This window comes from Nycticebus coucang, chromosome 2 (genome assembly GCF_027406575.1).
Source record: "Nycticebus coucang isolate mNycCou1 chromosome 2, mNycCou1.pri, whole genome shotgun sequence".
NCBI classification, from domain to species: Eukaryota; Metazoa; Chordata; class Mammalia; order Primates; family Lorisidae; genus Nycticebus; species Nycticebus coucang.
Window position 1 is genome coordinate 105,768,335 of NC_069781.1, and position 23,858 is coordinate 105,792,192.

General features: G+C 37.1%; 1 protein-coding gene across 6 annotated transcripts in view; it reads left to right on the forward strand.

Annotated features, from left to right (window-relative positions):
• The first annotated feature begins 1,972 nt into the window (after positions 1-1,972).
• The window catches only part of LOC128576105 (contactin-associated protein-like 3), an 80,804-nt gene continuing 58,918 nt past the window's right edge, over positions 1,973-23,858 (forward strand). For all 6 annotated transcript variants that reach the window (XR_008377245.1, XR_008377246.1, XR_008377248.1 and 3 more), the window contains exons 1-2: positions 1,973-2,189; positions 21,292-21,402. Coding sequence is in view for 2 of the 6 variants with exons in the window: in XM_053578130.1 (XP_053434105.1) it covers positions 2,105-2,189; positions 21,292-21,402 (196 nt within the window). In the remaining 4 variants the exon portion in view is untranslated. The remainder of the gene's footprint in view (positions 2,190-21,291; positions 21,403-23,858) is intronic.

Sequence of the window (23,858 nt, forward strand, 5' to 3'; positions counted from 1 at the left end):
TCACTACTCTTACCTTGCAAAATTCATTGCCAGCATTATCACCACAGCAAAGTGTCTATGCTGATTGAAATAAAAACTTAATCATATAGCAGCAATGATAGCAAAATAAATTCCCTTACACACATATATTTACATCGGAGGACTTCAACTCCTTTAATGAGAAAACTAAAATGGAATAAACCTAAATGAGTTTAAAGTCAAGGAGGGAAAAATCTCCCAAATCAGAGATTCTTATCTCACAAGACAAATGCTGATGCTTATTGTTTTGGCATACAAAATATTGTGTATATTTAGGATATAATGAACAACTTTGCCCTTTTGAGTTCATCTGTGAATATGTATTTGTGTATTTGGAATAAAACTTATAAGTATAACTATATTCCTGTGATGTAATAAAATACATTCACACTCAATGCAACAGTGATTTTACTGCTTAATGGAGTAATTAAAAAAAAATTACAAATGTCTTCTACTGTAGAAAAATTTCTTTGCCTTTCTCCATTAAGCCTAACACTTCGAATGTACAACTTTATATTTTTGAAAGACTTTTTCTGATCCTTGACAAATCAACCCAACAATAAATTGACATTTTGTTGTTTTACTTTAGGTCCAATTTAGATCCACTTTTCCTGTTTCTACCTCACTCAAGGCAACCAATCTGTCAATCAAAGTTTTAGATGTATAACTTTCTCCTGTAATGAAAGAGGTGTGAATTCCATAGTTCTTATGCAAAAGTGGTTTAAGTGAATCCAATTAATAATCCACAAATGACTTCTTAAGATTCTTCTTATATTAGTATTATATTTGAATTCATTTTAATGAGGAAAAAAAGCCTTTCAAGGATATTTTCAAAGCTGTTCTTTCCAAAGAGAAGATAAAAAGTACACACAGCTATTATTTTTTTTTTTGAGATATCATGTAAACAACTTTAGTAAATCCTTTCTTAGAATCTTGCAGTGGTAATTTCAGAGAGTTTGTCAATCTTGGCGTGTATGGTGAATTTGCAAAGTAGAGGAAGACAAGGATCCATCCTGTTCCCCTCTAACATACAGTAGACTCAGCTATAGTGAGTGCCACAACTCACCTCACGCCGGAGTTGCTCCTTCCCATTCAAAGCTGGAATGAAATTTAAATTTTTGACTTCTAGGAGAGGCAGAACTAGGGTACAATGACTAATACACTTATCCCGGGCATAAACCTTGAGCAACACTTAGCAATCAAGATAATATATCATGCAATATTTTAAAAATAAAATTCAATGCCAAAAAATCCTGTGGAACGAAATGTTAACATTTAAGATAAAGATAGGATTCAACTCTGCGCTTGCATAACCTGGCTTCACTCTCCTGTGCTTCTTTCCAGACAGTCAGAATTCCTAGCAAAGTGGAAGTGTGCGCGCACCCGCAGGAGCGTGTGTGCTACCGAGTTACTGCAGCTCCATCTTTCTCATTTGAACCGAAACAGAAAATGATCTTCCCTGGATGCTCCTTCTATATGGGACGAATGGGCCAGAGATAGCGTCTGGCGGTTTTCAACCCGCAGCCAGAGGGTGACTGCGAGGACCCAGGCCTCCCGGCCCCGCCCCGCCCGGGTCGGGGAGAGGGGCTGCAGGTGCACCAGGGAAAGCCGGCGGGAGGGGAAAGATGGGGAAGGCTCTTGCCCAGATCGAGAGAGCGGGGCAGTGCTCGGGAGAAGAGTCGTAGGGAGGGTCTGCGCGCTCTCCTCCCGGACTCCCTTTTGCCACCTGCCACCTCCAGAGGCGTGTGTCCAGGACACATCGCCAACCTGCGCCCTCGGAACTTGGAGCTGCGGCCGCGCTGCTGGAGCTCCAGGGAAGCTGGAGAGGCGACCCCAAGGTGGCAGTCCTGGGAGACGCTGCAGGGGGCCGGGGCGGGGCGCGAGGGGGTGTCTGCAGCAGGGGAGGACGGTAGAGAACCTGCGGCTTCTCCCCAACCAGCGCAGCTGCCAGTGCCTGAGAAAGCGAGCGAGAGGGAGAGAGAGAGGGAGAGAGAGAGAATCACTGAAGCTGGCAGGGGACACAGTGAGAGCAGGGCCAACGCGGAGCAGCTCCGCTCTGTCTTCTGTGCGCCGGAGGAGAGCGAGCATGGCCTCAGTCTCCGAATCCTTCCTCAAGGTGCTGCTGCTTCTCGCTGGGCAGACCTGGAGCCCAGTAGCAGCAGGAAATCCACGTAAGTACAGCGAATGGTTTAAAACTTGCCGTAGGCTGTCTGGAAAACTTTGTATTTTTATCATTGGTAAAATCTGGAGTGGGAATTGCAGAGCGTGCTCCTAAAAATAAAAACCTCTCAAAAAATATCTACTGAACTGCCAACTGAAAAGCACAATTTTGTTCTTTCCTCTTGTGAGGGAGTCTAAAATATATAATGCCCGTTTTTACTTTATTATCTATGTATTCGACTATGCATGGAGGAAGTGAATGTTTTGTAAAATCTGAAAGTAACTTCTTAGTAAGGGATTAGCCTGCAAACGCTGTCATGTATTCCTTTTTTAGGAGTTTAGCATTTTATAAGAATTAAGCCTAACGGAGAAATAACTGGCAGACATTACATCATACTGCATCAACTTGGATGTTAGCAGTGCACAGTTTGGCTAACCTTGGCAGCTTCAGAGTTGAGGTACTAATTAACTCCATGCACGACAGGGACAGAGCACCTGTAGGCAAATCTAAATTTAAGACCCCCAAATTAACAACCTACCCTAACGACTATGGGACTGACACTTGGACACTCCCCTGACAGGGGCTTCATTTGTAATAGCAGAAAGTTCTCGCTTAAAGACAAAACTTACCAGTCATTTAGATGATCTTGAAAATTATTTTTCACTGAATGCTAATATTTTACATTATTTAATTTGTCATTGGGGGCTCTATTTTGATTTTTCTTTATTTGATAAAAATTTAGGAAGCTTTTAGTTCTAGATCAGGCTGTGATACTAATCCAATCATGATATTCCAAATAGTTGAGCAGAATCTAATGCACCTGATTTTATCATACACAAAAAATGTTAAATTTTTTTTTTTTTTGGCTTGGATTAAATCTGGATCAGGGAGATGTTTCCCTTTCTTAAGTAATTTAATCCAACCATGAAATTAGAATTTTTAAAATATCTTTCTTGCACAAAGAGTACTTTTTTTTTCTTCCATTGCTATCTCTCCATGCTCAGGCTTATCCCCCTCTTACCAAAATCTCTTTTGAAATCAGTTCAGACAAATGCTAGAGACTATATTCAGAAGTTTACATTGTTGGAGGATAACCGGGAGTAGCTTTCAGGAGTTTATTAGCCAGTCATTATAAAGTTTGCCATCACTCAGTGTTCTTCTCCTGCAGGATCATGCCAGGGCAATTCACGTGCATTGATTGCACTGACCTCGGTGCAGACACTGTGCATCAGCATTCAATCCTATCTCACTTAATCCTATACTTTGTGTGCCACACCTAAACATGCACTACTGACCCTTTCGGTCAAATGCAGTACTAGATGTTCAGATTCAACTAATCTTTTGTGGGAAGGCTTGTTAATAAAACGTGAATGTTTACATCAAATAAAAATCCATGGGTCCTGCAATGGAAACTGCTATTCTGCTTAAATAAAATACACTACTTATAGAAAGGTACACTAAAGTAATTCAATAATCAATTAGTTCAATACACCACCAAGAAATAAGTCACTAGAGGTCACTCTTACTATTCACTAAACAGGGCATCAAAAAGACTTTCCTTGAGAAAAGCAAAGCCGTTCCATAGTGGTGATTACTTCTGATTTGCAGGATTAGTTGAATTGATAGTATTTTGCTTGAGACCAATGGAAGGATTAAGAAGCCAACAGAAGTCAAGCTGTTTTCTTTTGTAGTGAACATTCTTCTTGGAAGAGTAGAGGTCATCTGAGATGACTTATGTGAAACACATACAAATGTTCAAAATGAGATTGTCACCAAACTTAGCTTTGTCTAGTCACTGGATGACACTTAGAATTTTTGTGTTTTTTTCCCCCTTAGTTTTGTGTGTTTGTGTGGGGAGGTTCAATCTTTTTTGTTAAAAAAGCTTAAATATCTCTATATTCCATACATGTTATTATTTGTAAATTACCTTTTAGATCAAATAATTCTTACAGATGAAACTATGTAATTAACTTAAGTGAAACCTTCTTCAATACCAATAAGAAAGTCAGTAATGACATCTGAAAGTCTGCTCTTGAGACACCATGACTTGCTATTATTTACATCTGGTTCTCCAGAATCAAATCTATCATCCACCAAAGGCAGACTGTTGATGATAGCATGAAATAGTGGCTTGCATGAAATGAGGTCATGGGAAGAGCTCTCTACACATTTGATATAGTATAGAGTATATATATTTCATTTAAGTGTTAGTTGACCTGACAAATAAATGGGAAAATTGTATGTTAGAAGAATTCTGCATGAGAGAAAATATTTTCTCAACTTCAAAAGATTTGCTCTTTTGTTTGCTTTGACTACTTTGAATTATCCTCATATTCCTCATCCTCCTTAAAATGAAATATCAAGACTAGACTGCATTGTTTTTTCGTTTTATGCCTCACTGCAGATGTAAAAGCAATAAGCAAGTCACCTGTTTTTCCCTCTAAACTATTCAATGGATGTGGGTGTAAAATTTTGTGGACAGACCCTCAGAGTCTTGGATGTTCTTTATGTTGTTTTATCTCTTATTGATTTCTTCACTTACTATCAAAGGACAAGCACAAAGACTTGCATACATCTCTGTATGTTACAGTCATCCTTGCGACTACCATTTCTTTCTTAACATCAAGGCACTGGGGAGTGCAGGAAGGGAAGCAGGGAGAATTTGACCTTTGGGTCATTGTACCTTGAGTTAATCAATATCAGTGCCCTGTAATAAGAATTTGACTAGTCATAATTTATCTCAGAGTTTTTTTCCTGTTCTATTACTTTGTCTCTCTAAGAGTGAATGAAAGGTCACTTATGGCTCTCATCTGGTCCCTGAAAACAATAGCAAGAATAAAGAGAATGGTTCAGCTGTGGACACTGATCCCAGAGATAAATAATCAAATGACTAGATGGATTTTTCAGAAATGCTGGTAATTGATAAAATGCTGAGTAATAGTCTTTGATGTAACTTTTCAGTGGGTTAATTTATTCATTCCTTACCTAAAATCACTTCTAATTGTTTCATTTTCCCCTCTAAATGGTTATGTATTTAAACTTCACCAGCCAAGACAGGCAAAGAAGTATAAACCTACTATAAAGTATGTGGGTTAGTTAGGAAACCCATTTGTGATGAGAAATATGTCAGAAAAAATATCTCACAGAGTATAGGGATAATTAATTTAGTAGATATTCAATTTATACCTTTTAGTAATACCATTTAAAAAGAGAATCTGCAGAAGAGTAATAGACTCTTAATTTTAGTGTCAAATGGTACTCCAGAAAACATGGAGTTAGGATGTCTTTATTCATTTCTTACAAACTCTTTATCAGCAAACTTTGTGGAGCATAAGTAACCCATAGAAATTATAATCAATTTCAAGAAATTGATTCAATCATGGAAAAAAATCTAATTATCTGTTATCTCTCTTCCTTTCCCCTTCTCTTCTTGAGTACTTCAGTCCAAAGCCAGTCATTGGATCCTAGCAGGTCAGCATTTGTGCTGGGTGGTGCAGAAGTGCTGGGGCATGGCACAGTGTTCAGAAGCCTCATAGGGTAAGGAAAGCATCTACAGAGAGGCAAGGGTGGGGACAAGGAGAGACAGGAGAGGGTGCTGATGCTGACCCATTTAGCAAATTGTCAGAGGTTGAGTGGGGTGAGCAGGGAGATATTTCATATTGAAGGAAATTGAGAAAGCATAGCATCTAAATGCTATTCTGGATTTCAACTGGAATGGTTGAAATTTGAACAAGGTTTGAGTATTAAAAGTTGAAATTCCATCCAAGATGATTGTGATGGTCATATTATGGTTTATGTAATAGAGTATCTTTATTGTAGAAAATGCATGTTGAAGTATCATGGGGTGATGTAGCACATTATTATGTTTCTTCTACCATTCCTATAAATTTGAGATTATTTTGAAATATAGACCAACAGAAAAATTTCAAGTAAATAAACTAAAATTGATTTTTTGACCTAAGACATATAAATTGACAATAAAAAGATTGAAAAAATAACATAATTAGTGAGAAATAACAGTACATTTATTTATGACTCTAAATCCAAATTAGCCCTGAGTTTCTGAATGACAAAAATATAATTGGTATGGGGACATTTTGTTCCCCATCCTCATTTTGGAAATTCACTGGCTGTGACTTCGACATTAGACTTCTTCAAAGTATTTTCTAAAACCTGGATATCTGAATGAATTTTTCTGACTGATTGTAGCTGTTCTTTTAGAATGGGCTTCTCCACTTTTGATGACTTTTCACTGAAAGGTTTATTGCCCTTTAGCCTTAGTTCCTCTGTGTTCTAAGAGCATTTGCAAAAGCTTGATTATACATGCATGTAGATCATATACGTACCAAATCTACTGTGTTACTGCATAAAAGTATTTCTTTTCTACTTTACATATAAAGCATAGACTTGTTTGCTTTCAATACCTTTTGTAACCTTACCTAACAAACATTGTAAACTAATTGTTTGTACCCTCTTATTAATTTGAAATTTTCAAAATAATGTCTTTTGTGAAGGATTACATATATCTGCTAAATATGACATACATATATATACCTACATATATAAATATGACATATACATATATCTGCTAGTATTACATAAAATAAATATGTCGAATTTCTTACTTATTATCATAGCCTTAACTGGCCTAAAGAAAGTCCAGTTTTCTAAAGCATGGTGTATATGCTTAGTTTGTTTAAAATTTTATAATTAAGCTACTATTCTGGGTAATAAAAATAGAAAAATATCAAAAAATAGAAGTGAAAATGATCCTGTTTATGTTCCAGTTAGTGAACATTTTTGCTTTAATAATGTGGAGAATGACTGAAGTCTAAAAACATTTGAAATTTGAAAATAGTTTTAACATTGGAATTACAAGATTATAATTGAGGTAGTATATCTAGTTAATAAGGCAACCATAAAAACTATTTTTAAGAATTAAATTGCTAAGGAAAAATGGCTCAATATATATTACCTGGGCTATGGCTCTAATTACTTTTACTAAGTATAACTTCATTTCTCGAGCTTCTAAAAACAAGGATATTACTTGCTTCTAATTCACAGATGTGTTTGTGTCCCAATGGCTATTAAGACCTTAAGAAGAATTTTAGATTAAAATAAACATGCTGAGTTATGCCTTCTAAAATTTTATGTATAATATTATGTATATATTTATTATTTTTTTACCAAGAAATATAAAACTTACAGTTCCTTGACTTAACTTTTTCTATAGTTACATCCCATGGGGGAAAAATGTTTATTGAATGTCATTGTTTCTCAGGCAGATGTAGAGTTAGAGAGATGATGTACATATTAAGAATCTTTAAAAAGGCTTGAACTTGGTAGTTCAAATCTCTTATGACATTGAGGTTGAACTCTCTAGTCTGTTCAAGAGCTCTCCTCACTGTTCTTCTGGGATCTCCTCACTGCCACTTTTTCTCACGTTCCTTCAATATAAGCCCAACGTTTATGAAATTCCAGACCCAAATGGAAGGAGTTTTTTGGAAACTGAGCAAACAATTGAATTACTCCTGGACTTAGTGGAGTGATTTGACTTAAAGTATTACCTATCACATATAATATCTATGAAATCAGAGCTACCTCCAGTAAAGACAGGTAATTTGTTTAGGGTTTTTAAATCTATTAACTCTTATGGGTGGGAAAGAAGTTGTAAGGGAATTAAAAAGACACTGTCTCAATGTTGTGTTAGACCTAGGTGGTTTTGTGTTTGCTATCATTGGTAGCAGAGAATATTTATAATTTACATTTGTAACAGAGTGAGTGATTAAAAATACAGTACTATGCCTGATCTGATACAGTTAACCACTCCACCACACATACCACACACACCCCTCCTTTAAAATATAGAAGACTTTTCCCTCAGATACCCTGTATTTAACCCAGCTTCTGACAAGCTCCTATAGTCTAGTCTTTGAACATAGTAGTGAAGATAAGAAATGAGGAAAGGCTTTGATTTAAAAATCATTAGCTATATAGATTGCTAGTTTAATTATGAAGAGAAATTAATTTTTAACACAGATACAAAGAGAAAAGTATCTTAAGCAAAAGCCTCTTTTATGGCAGATAACCTCACAAAGATTGTCCAATTTAGGGCTTCAATTTTAGCTGATTTTTTAATTTAAATATATTTAAATGCTTGATGATTCTTAACTTTAAGGACTTGTGATAGAACTTCACATTTCCTGTAATCAAGATAAGTATTTACGATTTTATTGTTAAGAAGATTGCTAGAAAAAGTAATGCATCATCAAATGGGAACATTAATACCTGTGTAATGTTATAAAAGCTGCTCAAATGACCTGTCTTACTCCATGTATATAACTGTTGTGCTAATTTGAATTGTTGCACACCACCAGGAGAAAATCCACAGTTATGTAAAGAAACCCCTTGTGATCCTATGAAATTTTGTAGCACTGCCTGTCACAGAACCTCGTATTTACAAACATTTGTAAAAGGTAGGAAAAGTTTTGGACTCCCTAATAGGAAAAGATGTTGCTTATCTTTAAGAAAGCAACTAATTTATTCCTTTCTGTTCTTATTATTCATTAATAGTTAAAAGAAACCAAATATTTTTAAAAAATTATAATATAACTAAGCCAATAAAAATAGACTTTGAGATATCATGAATTACTGTATATAATAATAATAATAATTTACTCTGCTTCATATATAAAACTAAGCTTAAGATATTTATACATATGGGCTCAGTGCCTAGAACTCAGTGGCTAGGGTGCCAGCCACATGCACTGGGGCTGGCAGGTTCAAACAGGCCTGGGCCTGCCAAACAACAATGACAACTACAACCAAAACATAGCTGGCGTTGTTGCGGATGCCTCAACTACTTGGGAGGCTGAGGCAAGAGAATTGCTTAAGCCCAAGATTTGAGGTTGCTATGAGCTGTGATGCCATGGCACTCCACTGAGGGTGACAAGGTGAGACTGTCTCAAAAAAAAAAAAAAAAAGATACTTACTAATAAAACTTGGAGTGTAAGAGATTCATTTCAAAGTAATAGCAAAGGGCAGGCAATGCCTACTGCCTGAAGAAAACGTTTGCGTTTCCTAAGTTCAGGACTTCTCTCGTAATGCAGCCCACTGGATGTATAGACACCCATCTGGGCCTATTCATGATTCCCCCATAGGAGTTGGAGGCAAGAAAATTGATGTAAATATGCTGGTGCTCATCTGGCTTGCTGTACTGTGAATAATGCAGTTGTTTGCTTTGATCCAGGAGTCTTTGGATGCAACCTTGAAGTTGGCATACTCCCTTTGTTAGCTTGCCAGTAGGGTAAAAATCTCAGACTTGTCAGAGTTTTTGACAATGTCTTGCCTGAGAAATGGCTGTTTTCTTCATAGATAAAATTATAACATGATATAGGAAAGAGTGAGAGGATATTACCCATGGGGATTAGCAAACATTTCAAATATTAAGGGGCTAAAAATGTTTTAGGTTACATGGATCAGTGTTGTGATGCTTGCATCACAGGTGTTTAGGTGTGCCCATCACCCAAATAGTGTTCACTGTACCCATTAGGTAGGTTTCTGTCCTTCTCTGCCTTCCTCCTCCCTCCTAGTTGATTTCCACCGAGATTTACTTCCCTATGCACAAATGTGGACTCATTGGTTAGTTCCACTTTAATAGCGAGTACATGTGGTGTTCATTTTTTCATTCTTGAGATACTTCACTTAAGAGAATGGTGTCTGATGCCATCCAGATTGTTGCAAAAAATTAAATGAAATTTGATTAACTAAAAAGCTTCTGCACAGCCAAGGAAACAATCAATAGAGCAAATAGACAACCTACAGGATGGGAGAAAATATTTGTAAGCTATCCATCTGGGCTAATATCCAGAATTTACAAAGAATTCAAACGAATCAGCAAGGAAAAACAACCCTATTGAAAAGTGGGCAAAAGACACAAACAGAAGTTTCTCAAAAGAAGAAAGACAAATGGCTAATAAACAAATGAAAAAATGCAAACATTTCAATGTAAAAACAGCGAATGTTCTTTACTTAGGCACAGTTGACACATGCTGGAGAAGAGATCAGGCAGCTTTCTCTTTGTGATGGCACAGCTGTGTCTACGGTACTCGTCTCCTCCTCCGTCTTTATGGAACTGAGGGAATTGCTGTCACAGAGCTGTCTTCTGAGTCGCTGGGGTTGATTGTCGATTTGTTTTGTTTGCTTGCTTATGGAAGACTAGGCAGCTGTCCTTTCCTCTTTCTTTGCTCCACGTGACATCTATCTCTTTGATTTTCTTACTGTATTTGATGCAGCATTTTAAAATGCAACCCATAGTCTATTCTGGAAAGCCAACTATACCAGCCAGAGTTTTCCCAGAAAGCCGGGCCTGTGCTGTCCTTCTGTGCACGTAGTCTATTTTGGAAAGGGATGTTATCAAAGAGAGGAGTGGAAGAGAGGAGCCGGGCAAACCAGTAAAAAGGTACATCGTTAGCTGGTCACTGCTGTGAGCATCTGGGGCTTGCATTCCCTGGAAGCCCCTCGGGAAGCCAGTAGGGTGTGTCTCAGAGTCACACGCATGAGAGACAGCAGAAGGAATGCATTTATTCCCAGTCCTGAGAGAGCAACAGGACACAGAACTGCCCTTGAGGGGGTAACTCCTAGCTATAGGGTGAGGAATATAAATCAGTTGCAACTGGGTTTCTGCAGGAGTCTCAGCCCAAGACAACAAAGATGAGAAGTGACCAAGAGACAGAGAACTTCTTGGCACTTAAGAAGTGCTGCCACATTACACTTGTGAGGGACCGGTTAGCTCAGCCCTGCCCAGAATAAAAGGTGAGCAAAGAGGGTGTGAGGTGAGGCACAGGAGGTGACCCACTGTGGTATACTGTGGTATAGTTTATAGTCATGGTACACTGGTCTGCAGAATGAATCTGTGTCTTTATTCAATTTTAATACATTTATATTAAGAACGTAAGTATTGCCTTTATGCTATATTGCACTGTTAGATTTTCAATATTAAATTCAAGCTCCTAAGAAAGCAAACCAGTACTTGCACAGCCTATATCCTTAGCTTTTCTGAGCTACTAATTCCCTCCCCCATCTACCCTGCCTTCCCCCTTGTACAGTCTTCCCTCAGCCAGACAGGCAACTTTTTTCCTATGCTGTCTTTGCATATTCTGTTTCTTTTCAGAATCATCTATATAATATCTTTTCCCTAATAATATCTGTTGAGAGACTATAGACCAACATTACCTTCTGTGTGATATCTTTTCGGATCATATTCCCTTACTTTCTTTTTAAATTTTATTTATTTTAATACATTTATGGGCTATAAATGTAATTCTGTTACATGGACAGATTATGTATGTGGTAAAGTCAGGGATTTTCTCTGGAATAATGAATAATGTACATTGTACCCATTAAATAATTTCTTATTATCCAACCCTTCCCACGGCCCACCCCTCCAAGTCTCCATTTTCCATCATTCCACATTCTGCTTCCATATGCACATTATGTAGCTCCTACTTCTAAGTGAGAACATGTAGCATTTGTCTTTCTCTGGTTTGTTTTGCTTAAGATTGTGGCCTCTAGGTCTATCCACATTGCTGCAATAGACATGATGCCCCTGTATTTATGGTTCAGTAATATTTCATTGTGTATATATGCCACATTTTCTTTATCCCTACTTTATTGATGGACACGTAGGTTGATTCCAGATCTTTGCTATTGTAAAGAGTGCTTTGATAGAGTGTAGGTATCTTTTTGACATAATGAATTCTTCTGGAGAGGGTGGATACCCAGTAGTGGGATTGCTGGATCAAATGGTAGTTCTACTTTCGGTTCTTTGAGAACTCTCTGTGATGGGTCTCTCTTACTGTACTAGGCATATTACGTTGCCATAGATTTTAAAAATATATCACTTCCTCAAGTTTGTTATATAATTGAGGGATCATTTTGTACTGCCAGTATAGAATCCTTCATGGTTTATTGGTTGTGGAGTAAAAATAAGTGGTGGACTTATTGGGCATCTTTACATTGCAGGTGACAAAAATCTCAAATCAAATAGGCTTAAACAACAAAGGAAATCAAAATTACCACTTTATTCAATATAGGTTGAACTTGGTAACTAGATGTTCTCATCAGCAGTCTGCATCTTTCCTTCTTTCAGTTTTATTTTCCTCTACACTGGCCTAATTCATGAGCAGCGCTGTGTAGTAGCTTCAGGCATACCGTTTACTAACTTAGAAACACGATTACTGTTCTTTATTTTTGCTCTTTGGAATTTTCAGTTCTTCAGCTGTTATGCCTTTATTTGTTTATTCCATTCAGTAGGATAAGCTCCACAAGAGTAGAAACTATAGCCCCGGAACATAAAAAAATTCCTGACACAGTGTAGGATTTTCAACAAGGATTTGTCGACCATATGAATGGATATTTTTCCCAAGAGCTCAAGCCAAATTCCCAGGTTCTGCTCTCATTCATTCAGCATGGACTTATTGACCACCCTTGAGCCAATCCTTGCCAGTGGGACGTAGCATTCAGTTGGCCAGTGCTCCCCTGGACCCAGGTGGTAAGGTGAGCCTCATTCAAACACCATGGAGTGAGATTTAGGGAAGACAGTGACTCAAGATGACCAAACGAGGGCTGAAGACCACTTGAAACAGAGGTTTTCACCAGGCCAAAAGAGTAGATCACATGCTTACTGTGACTGATTACGTTAACTGTGCTTTTGCTAAAGAATTCCCTTTTAATAGCCATGCCTAAATCCATTCAGATTCATCATAACAAGATAAACTTTCACTACCTCCTAAATAAAAGTTTTATTTAAACTCTCATTAAAATAATGTTAAGGTACATTAAGAACTTAAAAGGCAGGTGATAATGGAAAGAATGGAATAGCACCAGATCCAGAAGGTTATATCCTGAAGAAGGATGGGCACACCCTCCCTGTTTCTGATTTGATTTCCTTATAGCATCTTCCATACTGACTCAATGTGTAGAATGATAGAGAAGTATTGCCATGGATTTAGTGACTTTTACCTAATTTAAACAGTCTCTGAAAAGTCATTAATCATTTTTTAGAATGAATAGGTTTTCTGTAAATCTGGTGATAACAAAGTAACTAATTCTTTAATAATAAGTTGTGTGTTTTTCTGATAATTTGATGCTGAATAAGTTGCTTTCTTCTCTTATTACCAGTCCAGGGCCCCTTTGTCTTCTGCCTTCCTTAGGTTCCAGCAGTGCAGGGATTAGCTTCTTTCACAGTGAAGCCAGGTGGGAGCCACCGAGCATGCATGTGGCAGAGTGACTCAGCATCATAAAGTCCTTTCCTGAAAGATTTGCTTTACCTGTGCGATCCAAAGGGATATAAGTACCACTTAAAGTGGAACCTTCCCACATTTCCCCCTAAAATATCAGTATGTAATTTCATATGAATGGTGTGTTAGTTCCCTGTGGCTCTTCTAAAAGAAAATCACCACAAAGTAGATGACTTAAAATAACAGAATTTATTCTGTCATAGTTTTGGAGGCCAGAAGTTTAGCATCAGTATCAATGGTCTGAACTCAAGATGTCAGCAGCGCCACAAGCCCTCCAGAAGCTCTAGAAATACGTTCTTTGTTTCGCTGGCTTCTGGTGACTCCTGCATTCCCTCACTGTGGCCACCTCACTGCTGTCTCTGCCTCTGTTGTCATGCCACCTTCTCTTTTGTGGGTGTGGTCTGCTAGTCCCTGCCTGTTTCTCTCTTATAAGGATAATTCTGATGGCCCTTAGGACCTGTCACGGTAATTGAAGATGATTTCTTCATCTCAAGGATTTTAATCACCTCTGGAACACCTTGTACCTATTAGGTAACATTCACAGGGGCCTGACATTGAGACATAGATGTATCTTTGGGAGCATTTGTCAGTTTGCCACGAATGGTATATAAGATTCATCTTTACTGAAGCCATTCAACCACAAATACAATGTTGTTTGGTCTTTTAATAAAATCCTTTAAGGGCGGCGCCTGTGGCTCAGTGAGCAGGGTGCCGGCCCCATATACCGAGGGTGGCGGGTTCAAACCCGGCCCCAGCCAAACTGCAACAAAAAAATAGCCGGGCGTTGTGGAGGGCGCCTGTAGTCCCAGCTACTCGGGAGGCTGAGGCAGGAGAATCGCCTAAGCCCAGGAGTTGGAGGTTGCTGTGAGCTGTGTGATGCCACGGCACTCTACCGAGGGCAATAAAGTGAAACTCTGTCTCTACAAAAAAAAGAAAAATAATAAAATCCTTTAAGTAATAGTGTAATTTTTCATTTATAACTCTCCCCAAAGATGCCAGAACATATGTGTCTTTATTTAGATTTAAAGATCCTTTCCAGAGAGTCAGCATACCTTTTTGTTTTGGCTTATCCCATTTCCTCTGCATTTATGGGTAAAATCTGCCCTGCTGTGATCCACACATTCATCTTTATTTCATTTTTATCATTGGAGCCTAAAGCAACAAGTCACTGTTTGAAAATGCATGGTTTATGTTCATGTTCTCCGGAGGTTCCGTTACACTTGTCTCTCTTCTCATAGTGTTTGCTCTTTCAGACACTGGTTTCATTCTTAAGCAATTAAGATGCTTGCATACATTTGGGAAAAACAAGTATTATCTATTTTTTTAATCTGTCTGCATGACAGATACTTACAGTCCCTCTCTCACATCCTGTGTTAGAGTCTAACCATGGATTCTCTTGAGTCATGCCCCGCTTTATCTCCCACAGTGCTTTGCATATGATAGTTGGTGCTCAATGCACTTTTATTTACTAAGTGAAAGAATTAATATATTCAAGTAAGTTGTTGGAATTTTGTTTCGCTTTTTCTAAATAGGTGATATGATATATAATTTCTGAGTAGGACTATTGCCTAACATCAAAATTTTTATTTTTAATCTTAATGAAGTTCATAACTTTGATGCAAAAAAAAATTAAGGAATACGACAACTCACTGCAATCTATATATATGTACATACATACATACATATATGTGTGCACATATATATTCAAATAAATTGCTATTTTGAATAGTATATTATCTCTTTCTGATTTAGGAAGGTAAGGATAATTTCTCAAATTTACTTTTAATCATTTTTCAGACTAATTTTGATTGTTCCACTGTCTTTGAGGAGCATAATACTAGAAAACTTTTTCTAGAAACAATCACAAAGCACACTTGAGAGCACCTATCAGGTTGAGCTGATGCCAGGCAAGGGTGGGGGAATAAGTCAGACCACAGAATGTGGTAAGAAGCACCCAGGATGGGCTTATCCCCACGACCAAGTCGGCAAGCCCAGGGAAATGCAGTGAGCCCAAGGCCATCTGGTCTAGCATCAGTTGTCAAGGAGGGGACTTGAGGTAGCTGTGTGAGGGGATCATGTGGGATTCCCCGTATGTTTATCTCACTTCTGTCTCAACCACTGTTGAGTCATCAGCCAACTAACTTCTCTGATGCTGTATTTATTTTCTGCATTTTACTAATGCTTCTCCCCTTCAAATCTTAAAGTTTTATTGTCACTTAGCTCAGCACGTGAGGTTTTAAAGAAAGTTCATTATTTTTGAATAACCATGAAATAACCCTGAAGAACACATTTTATCATTTTATATCATCTTCAACCATGACCTTCTAGCAGCAAAATGATAGAAAATGTCTCTACATAGCAATGAATCCTTACTTTTGGATGGTGAGATTAAATAGGAAATAACATCTGTCTATAACAGCACATTAAGACATTGGATTCCACTGTTCAACCAAGGCCTTGGAAATACAGTAAATCTTAACCAGACTTTCTAATAAGCTGAAGGAGGCTCAGACTCCCTAACATCTGTTTGACTTGATTCTTAAATCTCAATATTGTACAACTCTTTCTAAGAAGAAACTGTTCAGGGAATTCAAAATGATATGAAAAGAGCAATAAATAAACTTAGGTACCAGGTATGTTTTTTTATTTTGTGAAATTTATTGTTTTTATGAAAGACAGTTTTCTTTAAGCCTGTGCCTTGAAATTTTCTTCATTGCAAGGTGAATCTTGGTAAACAAGTGCTACTGATTCTTGAATTTTCCAAAGGTGAAATTGAAAATGTCAATAATTTTGTTTCCAGCTATCTTTATAGATTTATTCTTGAACTTTAACGATACTGGAAATAATCCAAGATGAGTGAAACATACAGTTGGAAAGCTAATTAGGGGAACCAAAGGAAAGAGTAAAAATGATACTATCTATTACACCTTCTAACAGCATTCTTTTGAGATTGCCTTGGAGATATGAGTCTGTAATATCTCTAGGCCTCTTGTCTTTTAGATTGACTGATAAAATTTAATCTAATAATTTCGGAAGATTCAGTTTAATTAAATTTACTTGCTAATGATAATTCTATTTATTTATTTGATAGATGTGCAATAGAAGTTTATTGAGTACATGATATCTTTTAGATTCTGTGCTAGGTATACAGCAAACAAAGTTGGAAAAGACTTAACTGTGCTTTCAAGAGGTCATGATTTCACAGGGAGAACTAGACATGTCAGCTAGGAATCCCAAGGACATGTGAAAAACCCAATGCTATAGTCTGGAAAGTTATGGTGGTACATAAGCATCAGGAATATAGTTAGTGTGTTTTATGATTTAAGAATACTTTTTATCCAAAAATTTTTAATGCTACTTCATAAGATGTCTTTGAACATCTTTTTTTTTTTTTTTTCCTCACAAAAATGGAAGAACATAACATAAGGTAGATAGGCTTATGGGACAATATTTTCCAAATGATGTCTCTCCTCCTTGGATCCTGCCATGGCTACTCATGGGACCTACTATCCAAGGATGGAGTATAGGCTGTGTTGCCTTTTTATATCCTAGTCTCTTCACAGTTTTCAAATGACTTTATAGAAAATTTAAGTAAAGTTCTTATCAAGCTGGGTTAGTATTTCCCTCTTTTTCTTAGCCCATTATGTAGCATATTTGCTGACACGTAAGTATCGTTACTGCCCAATGTTATCCAGAGAACATCTGTGCTGGGGAAATGAAGAAGAGCTCTTTTTTTTAGCATTCTTTTTTTAAATGTCAGGTTAATATGAGGGTACAAACAATTAGGTTACAATGTTTGCATTTGTAAGTAAGAGTCCCTGTTGTAGTGTCCCCCACCTAAAAGTTGTGCCATATACCCTTACATTGTGCCCATTAAGTGGGAGCACACACACACCCTCCCCCTCCCCCTCCCACCTCCCTTCTTCCCCACTCCCTCAGCTTGAATTGAATTGAGTTTTCTGTTTTGTGGGCAAGTATTAGACCATCTACTGGCTTCATATTAGTACTGAGTACATGGGATACGTGCTTTTCCACTCTTATGATACTTTAATAAGAAGAATGTGTTTCAACTCCATTCAGGTTAATAAAAAAGGTGTAATGTCTCCATCTTTTTTAAATGCCGAATAGTATTTCATGGTGTATAAACTTTATTAAGCCATTTCTGGGTTGGTGGGAATTTAGGTTGTTTCTACATCTTGGCAATTATAAATTGAACTGTGATAAACAATTTAGGGCAAATGTCCTTATGATGAAATGATTTTTTTTTTCTTCTGGGTAGATTCCTAGTAATGGGTTTGTGGGATCAAATGAAAGGTCTACTTTGAGTTCTTTGAGGATTCTCCATATTTATTTCCAAAGAGGCTGCATTAGTTTGCAGTCTCACCAACAATGTAAAAGTGTTCCCTTCTATCCACATGCACACCAGCGTCTGCAGCTTTGGGACTTTGTGATGTGAGCTATTCTCACTGGGGTTTGGTGATATCTCAGGGTAGTTTTGGTTTACATTTCTCTGATGATTAGGGACAATGAGCATTTTTTTCCAAACATTTGTTAGCCATTCATCTGTCTTCTTTAGAGAAGGTTCTGTTCCTGTCTCTTGCCCAGTGATAGAAGAGATTATTTTCTCTTTTTTTGTTGATTAATTTGAGTTCTTTGTAGATCCTAGTCATCAACCTGTAGATCCTTTGCCATATTCACACCACACAAACATCTTTTCCCCCCTGAAGGTTGTCTATTTTCTTTAGTAGTTGAGTCATTAGCTGTGCAGAAGCTTTTCAGTTTAATTAAGTTCCATTTGTTAATTTTGGTTGTTGATATAATACCACTGAAGTCTTCACAAAATCTTTCCTCAGGCTAACATCCTTAAGAGTTTTTCCCACATTTTCTTCTAGGATGTTTATTGTTTCATGTCTTAGATTAAAATTTTTTATCCATCTTGAGTCTATTTTTGTAAGTGGTGAGAGGTGAGGATCCAGTTTCAGTCTTTTATATGAGGTTATCCAGTTCTCCCAGCACCATTTATTAAATAGGGAATTCTTTTCCCTAGTGTGTGCTCTTGTTTGGTTTATTGAAGATCAGATGGTGGAAGAGACTGGTTTCATGTCTAGGTTTTCTATTCTGTTTCATGTCTATGTCTCTAATTTTTTTTTTGAAGAAAGGCTCTTTTGTGATGTAAACATTTCAGGGGGAAGTTTAAAGAAGCCATAGAGAAAAATCATCTTTTCTTAACAGCACTGCATGATTCCATGTTATTCTTGCTGTGCAAATTTAGAACATAATGAGTACTCCTCAGGTCAAGTGTGTTAAATTGATGCTGTTCTTCTTTAAAAAAATTGAAAATATTTATTAAAGGAATACAAATGTTTTTGTTATAGGGATATCTTGTATAAAGTTTAATTCAGGGTTTTTTTGGTGTGTCCAAATAGCGTTCATTGTACCCAAAAGATAATTTTTGATCCTACACGCACCCTTTCACCTCCTCCCTTCTTGCTTTCTTGTGTCTTTTATTGCCCATGTGTAAGCATCTATTAACTCCCACTTATTAGTGAGAACATATGGTGTTGGGTCTTCTATTCCTGAGATTATTCACTTAGGATTATGTTCCCCAGCTTCCTCCACAAAGTGGACAAAAGACAAGAACAGAAGTTTTTTGAAAAAAGAAAAATGGCCCATAAGCATATGAAAAAATTCTCAATGTCACTAAGCCTCAAGGAAATTCAAATTAAAACTAAAATGAGACACCACCTTTCCCATATGAGAATGGCCATTATTAAAAAGAAAAGAAAAACACCTGGTGACATGGATGCAGAGAGAAAACAATGTTTATACAGTGTTGGTATGACTGAAAATTAGTTCAACCTCGATGGAAAACACTATAGAGATTCCGCAAACAAATAAATGTAGACTTACCATTTGATCCAGCAATTCTACTACTGGGTATCTGACCAAAGGAAATGAAAACATTTTTTCAGAAAGACACCTGCACTCAAGTGTTTATCACAGAGCACAATTCACATTTGCAAAGATTTGGAATCAACCCAAGTGTCCTTCAATTAATGAGTTGAATAGGTAAAGAAAATGTGGTACATAGAGTAGTACTCAGCCACAGAAAGGAATGAAATAATGTCATTTGTAGCAAGGTGAAGGGATGTGGCTCTTTATGTGTCAAAATCACAAGTCACAGTGTGTGATTCACCTCTACAAAATTTTCATCTCTAGGGAATATATATAAAATATTTCTACATTAAATACTTTGAATATTTTGCTAGACACTGAAATTCTGTCCTCCCTAGTGTAGGATGGATGGTTCACAATGTGTTATTTTTTTCTGCTATCATGTCTTAAGATATGATACTGTCTTAATGGCAGTACATGCTTTCAGAAACGCTGCTATAATTCTAATATTTCTTTATGAAATCATATTCACTCAGACTAATTATAATCCGTAAATTGTCTTTTTATTGTCCCTAGTGTCACGTACTCAACCTAACAAGAGCCCTGCACTACCCCTGATATCTATCTTATTGAACATAGCTGAAACGTTTTGCTAAATCATAGCAGTCTAGTTAATTCTGTGTGCTTTCTTTCCTTTTGTAAACTTATTAATAACAACTTGCTCATAAGGGAGAAAAGGTATAACAAAATATGCAGTTCAAAGTCTTTTAATGACATATTCAAAATGTAGCCTTCCTTTTCATGAAATAAGGCAATATCTGACATAAAACTAACTTTTAAAAGTATAGATCAATGATCCTGCTAGAAAATAGGAAGCAGTAACTTTATTATGGAAAATACGTGGAATATCTGAGAGTGAAATGGTTACAATGTACTGAAGGATGCAGAAGTGACCCTTATATTTCTTCTGTTACTTGTGGGGTTACACGTGGTTACACATGGGAAAAGAGTACCCCAAGGTGGAAATGGTTCTAGGGGCTTCTCAAGTTTGGAAATGGAAGGACCTAAGGGTCCTCATAGTCTGATAACAAGTAAGGTGTCCGGATCAAGCACTCCTTAAACTTCCAGCAATTCTTTTATACCAGAATTCAAGCAATAGAAGATTGCCCCAAGGTGAGAGTGACATGTGGGGGTTCCTGGGTTGAAAAAGTAGGCAATTCTCCACAAGGCTAAAGATACCAGATGGAAGAAAGGAGGAGCCCCATGTCCTATAGGCAAGCATCTCCCAGTGAGTCCCTCTGTAGAGGTCTGCAGGGTGTGTTTTTACTTGTTCACCACTGCTTGTGTCCCTTTCGTGGGTCCTGGTTACCTAGAGATGGTAACTAGTCTCAACACTTGGCACAGACTCTGTCTCCACAGGTTCTGTGTAGGGACACTGTATTTCTAGGCACAAAGGTTTGGGCACAGAATTTATACTACCTCTGTGTTTGTATGTGTGTGTGTGGATGTGTGTGTCTGTGTGTGCGTATGTGTGTACGTAAAGAAAGGTCAAATTTAATTTAAAGTAGTTTTGCATTGGTGGTATATCCAGACAGCTCACAGAATGAAGAAAATATGGAATATAAGGGAATTTTATGTCTTCATTATGGTGGAAGTTACACAACCATATACATTTGTCAAAACTAACAGAACTGCACATTTCTTTTTAATTAAATAAATTCTCAGAAATTTTACTTGGTATACATTATATACATACTCCAGTGGAAATACTAAAAATGTTTAAAAATTGAAAGAGTAGTGATTATTGAGCTAGGTTCTAGTGTGTGTATGTGTGTGTGTGTATATATATAGATACATATTTAGAGCTATTATCTGCAATCTGTGTATTAACCATATTGTGGTATTTTTCCCTGGCAGGCGACTGCGATGCCCCGCTGGCATCTGCCTTGCCTCCATTGTCCTTCAGCAGCTCTTCAGAGCTGTCCAGCAGCCATGGCCTTGGGTTTGCAAAGCTTAATCAAAGAGATGGTGAGTCTGCTTTTTCCTCACATTGCTCCTTGGTGACTCTCATTGGATTTTCATTAACAAAATAATTATAATTGATCGATGCTTTGCAGAAGGAAATAAAATTCCAAATAAGCATATGTTGTTCCCATTTAAAACTCTGAGAATGTCTTTGACATGAGCATAGTGATCACTTGGCTCGCTGGTCCTGTTGGGCCTGTCTTGGTCCAGGCCTCATGGGCCTGGGAACAAGTTACAGCTAACTTGACAGTGTTTGAACTCTCTGTATACGCACTGCAACATGTAAATCTGTGTCCAAGGCCTCAGAATAAATTATGTCCTTTAGTTTACCTTGAATTGTTTTTTCCACAAGTATATGTTTCATTGTACCGGATTATTTGGTTACCCTTCTTTGGACAAGAAAATTGGCGAAATAAAGACGCATTTTTAAAAGATTTTATTATGTCATAACTACAACTCTTAGTTTATTGCTCATTATGGCTGACTTTAGTATCCACTATGAAGAAATAAACATGTAATGGTTTATTCATGCTCCACTGTGAATTTTCCATATGTATTTGTAAGCATATCTCACGAGGAGTGCTTCTTTTACATATGCTTAAACAGAAGTGTAGAGAATCGAATGTTATCTAGCTGTGTAAATAAGAGGGAACTTTAAATATTACATAAATAGTGACAATACATCAGCCTGGCATTTTTCAAACAAAAACTAAGTAAAACTTCCTAGAATAAATTCTCAGATAATTGAATTTACAATTACTTTTATGGGTTAATATTCTAACAAGAAATATTGGTAGCATACATGAAAAAAGTGTGTATTGTAAATGTGCTTTCCTATTTCCTTATTACCTTATTTTGTATTTGTGTTTTTCTGTTTTATCCCCTTCCTGCTGTATTCCTCGGTGTTTTTAATATTTGAACACATTAGTGAATTGCACATTGGGGCCAAATAAATACATTCTTTCCTTTGTTACAGGCAATGTAGTAATCAAACATGAATAACTGCTTATTCTGCTTAACATACAAGTCTATTACTTAATTCATTGCTGAGAGTTGTGTTCTGCCTTTTTATTTGTTTGCTTTATACTTTTAATTCTTCAGGAATGTAAAAGTATAATTTTACATTCCTGAAGAATTAAAAGTATAATGGATGGCCATTATCACTGAAACAGTGATTGAGATGGGGCACAGGGAATAATGGAAAATAAGAGCAATCTCAGGCTATAGTTCTTTAGATGTCAAATGCTATTTTATTTATTTATTTTTAATTTCAAAATATGAAGAGGGTATAAATGTTTTTATTAAATGGATAGCTTTTGTAGTGTTGGAGTCATGGCTATAAGTGTGTCCAGCCCTAATCGTTTTGATTGTATCCGTTAGGTAGTGTTTTGCCCCCTCCTCTCGCCTTCCCCTATTTCCAATGATTTTTACTTCCCTATGTGCATATGTATGCCTATGGGTTAGTTCCAATTTATTAGAAAGTATATGTGGTGTTTGTTTTCCATTCCTGAGCTACTTCACTTAGGATAATGGTCTCCAGTTTCATCCAAATTGTGCAAAAGGTATTAATTCATTTTTTTTTTTTATGTCTGACTAGTAGTCCATGTGATGCATGTACCACATTTAGTTAATCCACTCCTGAATTTATGGGCACTTGGATTGATTCCACATCTTTGCAATTGTGAATTACGCTACAATAAACATTTGAGTCCAGTTATCTTCTTGATAAAATGACTCCTTTTCCTTTGGGTGGATACCAAGTAGTAGGATTGCTGGATCAAATGATAGGTCTACTTTAAGTTATTTGAAAAATCTCCATACTGTTTTCTATAGAGGTTATACTAATTTACGGTCTTGCCACAAGTATGTAAGCATTTCTTTCTCTCTGCATTCATGTCAGCATCTATTGTTTTTGAACCTTTTAATTAAAAGCCCTCCCAACATGAGTAAGGTGACATCTTGTAGTCTTACTTTGCATTTCATACATTTTTTTTCACTTGTTCCTTGGCCATTTGTCTATCTTCTTTAAAAAAACTTCTGTTCGGGCAGTGCCTGTGGCTCAGTGAGTAGGGCGCCGGCCCCATATACCGGGGGTGGTGGGTTCAAACCCAGCCCCTGCCGAACTGCAACAAAAAAAATAGCCAGGCGTTGTGGCGGGCGCCTGTAGGGCCAGCTGCCCGGGAGGCTGAGGCAAGAGAATCACATAAGCCCAAGAGCTGGAGGTTGCTGTGAGCCGTGTGACGCCACGGCACTCTACCAAGGGCAGTAAAGTGAGACTGTGTCTCTACAAAAAACAAACAAAAAGAGGGCAGTAAAGTGAGACTCTGTCTCTACCAAAAAAAAAACAAAAAAAAACCTTCTGTTCGTATCTTTTTTTCTTTTTTTTTTTTCATGCCGATTTGTTTGACTTCTTTGTAGGGTCTAGATATTAACCATTTATCAGATGGATAGTTTGCAAG